The sequence below is a fragment of the Drosophila santomea genome, chromosome 2L, assembly GCF_016746245.2.
Source record: "Drosophila santomea strain STO CAGO 1482 chromosome 2L, Prin_Dsan_1.1, whole genome shotgun sequence".
Classification (NCBI taxonomy): domain Eukaryota; kingdom Metazoa; phylum Arthropoda; class Insecta; order Diptera; family Drosophilidae; genus Drosophila; species Drosophila santomea.
The window spans coordinates 10194913-10203901 of NC_053016.2; the positions used below are offsets into that span (position 1 = coordinate 10194913).

The window sequence follows — 8989 nt, forward strand, 5'->3', positions numbered from 1 at the left end:
TTACAAGACCAATACAAAAATGAAAAAATATTAAAACATTTTTCAAAAATGTGGGCGTGGCAGTTTTGGGCGGTTTGTGGGCGTTAGAGTGGGCGTGGCAACCTAAATCGACAAACTTGCGCTGCGTCTATGTCCCTGGAGTCTGTATACTCAATCTCAACTTTCTAGCTTTTGTAGTTCCTGAGATCTCGACGTTCATACGGACAGACGGACAGACGGACAGACAGACGGACGGACAGACGGACATGTCCAGATCGACTCGGCTACTGATCCTGATCAAGAATATATATACTTTATATGGTCGGAAACGCTTCCTTCTGCCTGTTACATACTTTTCAACGAATCTAGTATACCCTTTTACTCTACGAGTAACGGGTATAAAAATGGTCCAATGGAGGAACTATCAGATGTTAAGCTACACTTTGATCTTAGCCTCAAAGCCGTGCGTGGGAAACGAGCAGGGTCTCCATGAGCAAACGGCCAGAACTAGTTGGGAATTCTAAGTGTGCGCACTTGAAAAATGACTCAACGCAACAGATATTCAGTAAGAATAGCCTGCTTTTAGGGGTAGTCTGCGGAGCAAATAAAAGGAACTCTCTTCATTTTGTAACGGACAATTTTAAAGGAGTTATGCATAAATACCTTTTTTTTTTAAATTGTTAAATTGTTAAATTTTGAATATATCAGATGTAAAAAAATATTAATGATAGTTAAATAAATAACATATAATTTACAAAGTATAAGTACCGCCGGGACTTCCGCCCAACTGAATAATAAATATTAGACTATTGAAAAATTGCCCTACTTGTCAATACAAATTTCACAATTTGTTGATCTCGTGTCAAAATTATGTAGTTTTACCGAATCCTGATTTCTTAATCTGTGCACCACGATGAGTGCGCCATCCACCTCCCGTGCCAAGCAGGCTATAGATTCCGCCAAGGATCTATCTGCTTCCATCCATGTATTGAGCCGGAATCGGAAGCGTCAGGAGAGGCGAAAGCAGCGCCTGCACGAAATGCAAAATTTGCTGTACACGAAACACTTTTCGAACTACAGACTGCCTGTGTCGATGGCTGTCCCACCTCCCGAAGATCAGCTGCTCCAACTGCAGCTGCAGAACTTTGATTCGCTTACCAAGCAGCCGCCCAGCAGCAGGAAAAACCCGCTCCCTGTGAACGCCTCCAGCGACTCGCCGTGGACCCGACTGCGCCTGGTGGCATGCCCATGTCACGGATGCCTATGCTCGGTTGAGCCCACCGCTGTACTAGGTCACTATTTAAGTGACCATCTGCCGGGAATGGGGATTCCGTTCTTAGAGCTGGAAATGGGCAAGCGAGTATCCCTAACATGTCATGTCAGCAGTCTGGAAAGAGATGTCAATTCTCTGTTGGGGGTCTATTGCTATCGGCGCATTGGCCTCAACCCCCTGAAATGCCACCGAAACACCCATCTGCCGCTGGAGTACCGCTGCTTCTCGCAGCATAGCGCCCTCATGATCTTCGCCTGCCGCACCATGCACTCGGTGCTGTGGGAGAGGAAGCGTGTCAAACACGAGGTCCTGGCCATCTGGGTGGCTACCCCTTTGCACGGCGTGGCCATCACTCTGCGGCTGCTGGTCCAACCGGCCAACTCGGCACGTTACTACACAAAGCAGATAAAAGCTCGTCCGATGCTGCCATTGTCGTCGAACCAATCCTCCAGTGAGTTCATCAAGACCGATAGCAACGTGATCCTCATCAGCTTAGAGGACCTTCGACCTCTGATGGATTTAGATGTGTGGCAACAATTGCTTACCGTCGAACTGAAAGTGATCAGCGAGGCAAGAATATAATTGAAATATATTTGGAATTTGCAATATTTTTGGCCATGTATTTAAGACTAAGATTAAACATTGAAACATAAAACTTGAACTTGCACTTAGTATACGCATTAATAAATTAGGGCAAAGTATCAGAGATTACATTTGATAAAAGCAGCTATTTCCGATCCGGACATCCTACTTGCGATACATTGCTATATATATATACAATTCGTACAAGGATTTTTTCTTGCCAACCGTTTGGATAACATGTCACAATTTATCTTTGCTAGTCGTACAGTTTTGTTGTTCCTCAACACTTACAGCATATGAAAAAGAATTTACAAATTTTGAGCTTACATACATACAATTTAGATTTTAAATATGCTATATATATGGTATTACAAATATATAATTATGTGTATAACCTTATATCATTAAGGCTTTCTAAGTGGCGCATGTGCAGATATTCAAAAATTGTACTAAAAAACAAGCGAGCGTTACGCTGCATCCGAGGATTTTAAAAGATACTGGCCGCACGGCACCTCAGGCAGCGTCGCATCGCTTTTAACGCAACAAAATAAAAGCGCCATCTTAACGGGGACGACAGACTAAGCAAAACAAACTACAAAATATGAAACATCCGTCTAGTGTGAGAGGTCGGAATTGAGTTCCGGCTAGCCGGCCTTTTGGGTCTGTTTTTGGCGTTGAAGTGCCTCAAAGGCTTCGATTTCCTTCTTTTCTTTGGCCTGGTTGCGGCGCTCATATTCCAGCCGGTGCGAAATAATGCGCTCCACGATACGCTCCGTGGTCATCTCGTTGCCGGAATCAATCAGCTCAAAGATAGCTCGCGTCTTGGGAACGGCATATGGATCGATCTTGCCATTCTCCAGCGCAATGGGTGTGCGTCCGTGGCAGACGACATCGATTTTGAAGTGTTCAAGCAGCTCTTCGGTAACGCAGTAGGGAGCTCCAATGACCACCTCATTGACAAACTGGGGAAATTGGAAAAAATCGATTGAGATAACCTTTTAAAAGTGTCAACTGCAATCTTACCTTGCAGGCCAAAACGCTGAGCACGCGCTCGTGCAGATTCATAATGGGATAGTTGCTGCCCTTGTAAGAGTTCACCACGGGATCTGTGTGCAGGCCAACAATCAGGTAGTCACCCAGTTTTTTTGCCTTTTCCAGAAAGTCCAGGTGACCCACATGGAAGAGATCGAAGGCGCCAGCCACATAAACCTGGAAATACCGACCATTATGAATAATAAATATACAGCGCAATAGCACAATGAAGGCTAAACTTACAATCTTATCGCCGGGATTCGGGGACTTGCCATCACTGAACTGTATGATCTTTTGGGTAGTCGGCAAGAACTGACTACAACCGGTCCATGGACTTTTGGCTGCCGAATCTTGGCCCATGTTCGAAGAACCTGGATGGGATTTTATTTGTCGTTTTAGAATTGACACTGTTTTGGTTTTGTTGATAATTGTATTGTAAAGCAACGCAGACAAATGAGCAAGAGTGTATTTGAGAGCGAAAATTTACGTTTAGGATTTGATTTCGATTTGGATTCGGATTTGGATATTTTGATTGCAGGTTGGTCGTTGGGTTTGGCATTTGGATTCATTTCGCGGGCGCGCACACGCACAAAACATTTGGCATATTGAGGTTTAGCATAGTTTTCATAGGTACATTGTACATTAGATTATATTTTGGTTAGTGGTAAACAGTGCGTACATAGAAATAAAAAGAAGAGAAATAGTAAAGTTGTAGAGAGCAACATAAACCAAGGAGTTATTTGCGTTCAACTATAGCAAATTAAAAGTTGAACTCGTTAAAAGGGATCTAGTGAGGAAAATGCATAAACTAATCGTGCGTAGCCCATGTATAAACTAAATATATCTGTATAATATTGTTCATACTTGTAACTGATTGATCGACTTTGGTTTATGCACAGCATGCAAGAGCAATAGACAAGTTCAACAAAAGGAAATGAAAGACAAAAAATAAAAGTGTGCAAAGAAAGTTGTCTTAAAATTAAAGTTAGTAATGGTTAAAAACAATGAATTTGGCGCACAAGACTGAAATTCTGAGCTCTGTGATTTAGGAACATTAAAATGAAACTTGAATGTGCCGGAAAAGCGTTGAAACAAGCTTAAGCTACCTTCTTTCTCGATGTCATATTCGGCGGATCCCTGACGGAAGTGGTTGCGTGTCAGGAGCAACATGCGGCCCACAAGGTCGGTGGTCGAAACTCCAGCTGTGCGTTTTACTTCCCTGCGGATTGCATAAGAAAATTTGATGTCAGTAATTGGGAAAATATAGTACGTGCGTTACAAGACAGCTAGCGGTTAATTAAAGGTCACGGCAACGTATACAAATCGTATGTGTCGTATGTAGATTTCAAATTTCAAAATATTTTTTATAAACCGCCAAAAATGTCTGAAAATTATATCATTCATACTCACTTGTAGCGATTAGCTGACTTGACCAAATGATATGTGTCCACTCCTTCGGCTGTCATGGTAATGTCGTCTGCAAAATATCAATTCGATTAGGTAACATCCACAGATATTTGTATTCATTGGTACCCACCTCCATGCACACAGAAATCACAGTTGTTCTGGTCGAGCACCTCCAGTGTGGTCACATACGGAGCACCGAGCACCACTTCATCCACCCATTTGATGCCCTTGACCATCTTGACGCGCTCCTCCTCGGTGAAGACCGGTGGTCCCTTGTGCTTGGTGATCTCCTCGTCGGTGTGAATGCCCACAATTACTTTATCGCCAAGAGCTTTGGCTTGTCGCAGAGAGTTGGCATGCCCGAAGTGCACCATATCATAGCTGTTGAGGATGGGAGGAAGTATAATTATTAGATATCTGTTTACAAACGCGTGCCGAGAACAAGCCCTTATCAAAACATGGCCGCGTTAATTGCCACCGGAAATGTTGTCTCCCATTCGTCGAAGTTTAACATATTCTGAGATAACTGTGACTGCACCGATTGCGGCGACCTTGTCGATTAGCTAATGGAAACGATCTTGCCTATAGCAATATGACTCAGAAAATGGCATATATTTCCTAAAATTAGCAATTTTTCGAACTCGCAAGATAAGCCGTGTTTAAAGACGTGACTCGCCAAGAAGAAAAACAATTATTGCTTGGAATGTACAAATAATAAACCTTAGTTCCAACAAAAGTCCATTTATCTTGACGGTCAACTGCAATCCTGGCCATTTGGTTGATGATGGAAGCCAGGTAATCCCGTCGAAGCAGTACTACTAATGACCCAGACCACCACAAAGCAATAAAGTGGTTTGAGCAAGCCATTTACATAGTTTACATAAACAGTGATGTCTGGCCGAGTGCTTTTAATGACCAGTAGCTGACGGACTGACCACCGGTGATCATACACAAGCGGTTTGTGTGATCCACTTTTGCCCAGCATTGGTCAAGATTGATCTTTGGACTCGATCATGAGAGTAGGAACGCCAAATATGCCGAGAGATGAAGCAACCGAGACAGGGGATATCAATGAAACTGTGTTTGCTGCTTGCTGTTTTGCAATTCTAATTGCAATTATGAGCGCTGCTGCGTCAGCTTTTCAGTGGCCACAAACAGCGCAAATTCAGCGCCATTCGGTTGTTTACATTCTCCGCCGATTCTAGGCATTATAGCTATAGGCACACGTGCCCTGGCCTGGTTTTTGTTTGGCTTGGGAAAGCGATAATAGCATCCGAGGGACGTGAGTCGTGGCTCAAATTGCACTTAACACCAATTACGAAGGTATTTACTGCGGAACGCAATTTTGAAACCATAAGTAATTTGAATTGTAATTGTTATTGAAATGTGTAGTTAAATCGGAAATGAATTATTTTAAATATTTTTTCCTTAAATTAATTGGAACCAGCTCTTTTGGTGACTTGTTATGAAATGATTCACCAAACGGGCTTTAAGTAATCATTTTTTAACATATAATGCAGCAGGTAACCACTTCACTAAATTGCGTATATGATAAGAAATAATACCGTCACCATTATCACACCCATTGGTTCTTCAGTAATCGATTGTGGGGGAGTTCATTTGAAATAGGTAGACGGAAATTATTTTAAGTACCGTTTCCATTGAAGATTAGAGAATTCCCAAGAATGCCAAGAACATAGTTTTAGAACATAGAATAGGAATGCAAGTTGCGGAACCAAAAATTCCCGCTGCTATGCACCTAAAAATAAATGTTGAATTATGCAGGCCAGGCCAGTCTCTTGATTTCTTGATTTGTCCAGATAGTAACAAGTCCAGAGAGATGACCACCAAGCAGCTAGTAAAAACGTGGGCCATTCATTAATCGAAGCGAAACCTTTGCTCCCGGAGATTTTTTTGCAGCACCAAGAAATCTGTGCCGAACATACTATACCCATATAGCATTGTACTCTATATGTGGAACAGACCCAGGGGCCGCTTAATCAATTGAGTAAGCTAAAAGCAGCGACACAAGCGACAGCAACGCCGACGCCAGTTTGCTGATTAAAAAATATCACGCGATTCTCCGTAGAATTTGTGCTCTGACGACCGGACCCCAGCCTAGTAAAGTGGATTGACTTGCAGGGGTAAAGTATGCCATAGTCCCTTATAAGCGTATACTCATATGAATGCCTTAAGGCCCCGACTCTCTTATTACGAGCGCTCAGCGCTTCCCATTCATTTGTTTTTCCGCTGGCAGAGGTTCATTGACTTGGGTGGAAAGGAGGAGACAAGCCGAGCACTTGTGCCTGCGTCAATGATCAATCTCCGCTGATTAGAATATTTCGGTCCAAGTGCCCCACATGCCCATCTGCCGGGTTATTGGGCAGATTCCACGCAAATATGCTGTTTATACTTTTGTTTTTGCCCATGAGCAGCTGATGTGGAATTTCAGCGGTGTTAATCTGGTTGGAGTGCGACTACGTAGGTCAGTCTTATCAGCCACAGCTAGAGGATTGCCGCACTGGTGGCAGGTTGCCGAGACCCATTGACAACGGACATCACGGAACATAGATTGCCAAAAATTACCCGGAAACGCCAATGAGCATGATGTACTTGTACTGATCGCCCTAATTGCTCAAAGTTTAAAGCAATAAATTAGGAGCTATATGTATTTGATTTTTTAGCAAAGTTTTAGCTGGTTTGTTAAGTCTTAGATATGTTTCTGGGCTTTCAAAGAGCAGACATGCCCTCGGAGAATACAAGAAATATAAGCATGTTGAATGAACCGATGTGATATAAATAACATCCTAAAAGTAAGGCGATCCCTTGCGATTATTCAGGGCAGGAGAAGCCCAGCGAAATGCCAATTAAATTAGGCACATGAAAGACCGCCAGACGATGACGACAGCATTGTGGGTCAATGGCGAGGCAATGGCAATGAGGGTGGTGCAAATGCTGGTGGTGTGGGGCACCGCGAGGTGGAGGCATGCGCAGGCCAGAATCACGTGATGTTTGGGACAACCGGCGGGCAACCACAGTCAACAATGGCCACGTAAACGCAGCCCTCATCCGAAAAATTGAAGTCCCTTTCGAAAGAAAAGAGGACGGAAAGTTTTTCATAGTCAGAGCATATAAGCACTTGTATACACAAAATCGTACAATGACTGTATTTATGTTTGTTAAGCGTGGGCCATTGTTTATTCGGCGGGTATAAATACATTCAAATAAGAAGAACAGCGAGAGAGAATATAAACAATGGGTGTATTTTTATTTTTACTAATGAATTGTCTGGCGGTAGCCACAATTGAGGAAATCTCTATTGTCCCTCAATTGAGCAGACAAACTTGTTATGGTAGGCCATCCATCCATATCGCAGTCTAACGCGTCATTACCGATAAAGATAAACCGGTTCCCAATGATGCATTGCACGGAATCAAATAATTATATATGGGGGAGCGCAATGCCTATAGAACAATTTGAAGGTGCCCAAAAAGGCAAAGTGCGTCAATAGTATCTATACACGGATCTGAAATGCTTGCATTAGATGAACCAAAAATCCGGTTATCACATATCTATATATGTATACTAATCTGCAAGCTAATATGGGATATGGGCATATTCCATAGTGATTAGTTTTAGAATACCCACTGTGAAGTGTACAATTAGCGGACCCCTTTATAAATAGATTGCGTAGCGTATAAATATAATGCAAAAGGCCCGGTCAAGCGTGGAGAATATGGACATTTCGGATCTGAAAGACCTTGAACCTGAGTAGACATTTCAGCCGGACGACGGCAATGGGTGGCTATTGGAGCGGGAATTGGTGCGAGACGGCACAGTTCCACAAAGATTTGCTAATCAATTGAGGAACCCTGAACGCTTCTTAGCACGCCTGAAAATGGGTTTAGTTTATCGTCGGCTGATTACGGGTATTGCTATAGGAATTGGAATTGAAATGGTAAGGTTCGGTTCGCCGTGATGTGGCATGGAAAAGAAGAGACCGTCTTGGAATGGGTATGCCTTGACTCACTTCCCCGCCAGCACTGAGTAACGAGTGGCGTGACGCAATGGGGTGCCCTAAGAACCGTTTGGGAGCTGAGCGCCCAATTTCTGGAGGCGCGTAAACGTAGATGACTCACCATCCATCGCACCAGACGCGAACATCCTTCTGCTTCTTGCCGGAATGCCCATTGCAGGCGCTGGTATCGCCATTGGCCCGCTTGTCCTCCATCGTTGACTTATTGAATTTTCGCAATCGCTTTAATTTAGAATCCGGCTAACAGGCGCACATTAGATGCCGGGGAGAGTACGTATAGTTTTGATGTTTCTGTTTTCAGTTCTCGATTTCGATTTCGATTTGAAGGCGGAAACTCGGCGACAACGACGTTCACGCTTCGAGAGCTGTGTGTTATTTGTTCTGAGCTGCGGCGACGCCCGCTATATATCAATTCCCATTTCCGACCGAGCTACTCAGTTTTCGTTTACGTTATCGGTTTTGGACTCGGACTCGGAATCGTATTCTGACTCGGAGCGGAATCGGTATAGGATTCTCAGACTTGCGTTATCAGCGCGCGGGCGCATGGGAACTTCTTCGGGGCGTAAGTGCGGTGTGTTTAGCTTGGATTTTTTTTTTAGATTCTTTCATTTCTTTACTCACAATTCCGAGTACCGTGAGAGTAGAGTGAACGCATTGGCGTTTGGCCAAATATACCATCT

The 8989-nt window shown here is 43.5% G+C and overlaps 2 protein-coding genes across 4 annotated transcripts; one reads left to right on the plus strand and one right to left on the minus strand.

The window, feature by feature from the left end:
* Positions 1 to 789: 789 nt before the first annotated feature.
* On the plus strand, positions 790 to 1913 carry LOC120450989. Its single transcript, XM_039634296.2, has one exon. It carries the CDS (start codon positions 893 to 895, stop codon positions 1832 to 1834), a length of 942 nt encoding a protein of 313 aa, XP_039490230.1. The 5' UTR covers positions 790 to 892; the 3' UTR covers positions 1835 to 1913.
* LOC120450971 (ethanolamine-phosphate cytidylyltransferase) lies at positions 1845 to 8935 on the minus strand. Of its 3 annotated transcripts, none has more exons than XM_039634266.1 (7): positions 8413 to 8935; positions 4404 to 4654; positions 4277 to 4343; positions 3973 to 4085; positions 3110 to 3273; positions 2858 to 3043; positions 1845 to 2796 (listed from the first exon to the last, which is right to left on the minus strand). In XM_039634266.1, exons 1-7 carry the CDS (start codon positions 8502 to 8504, stop codon positions 2479 to 2481), a joined length of 1191 nt encoding a protein of 396 aa, XP_039490200.1. In that variant the 5' UTR covers positions 8505 to 8935; the 3' UTR covers positions 1845 to 2478. The 3 variants fall into 3 exon arrangements, with proteins under 3 accessions (XP_039490200.1, XP_039490217.1, XP_039490209.1); XM_039634283.1 differs by having other exon boundaries at positions 3110 to 3216; positions 8413 to 8934; XM_039634275.2 differs by having other exon boundaries at positions 3110 to 3237; positions 8413 to 8933.
* Between the last annotated feature and the right edge of the window lie 54 nt (positions 8936 to 8989).

What these genes read in the sequence shown, in the direction of transcription:
- LOC120450989 (XM_039634296.2), top strand. Translation starts at nt 893, where the DNA reads ATGAGTGCGCCATCCACCTCCCGTGCCAAGCAGGCTATAGATTCCGCC.
- LOC120450971 (XM_039634266.1), bottom strand. Translation starts at nt 8,504, where the DNA reads ATGGAGGACAAGCGGGCCAATGGCGATACCAGCGCCTGCAATGGGCAT. An exon ending in CGAATCCCGGCGATAAGATT is followed by an intron (nt 3,044 to 3,109) that starts GTAAGTTTAGCC and finishes CGGTATTTCCAG; the next exon opens with GTTTATGTGGCTGGCGCCTT. An exon ending in TCAGCGTTTTGGCCTGCAAG is followed by an intron (nt 2,797 to 2,857) that starts GTAAGATTGCAG and finishes CAATTTCCCCAG; the next exon opens with TTTGTCAATGAGGTGGTCAT.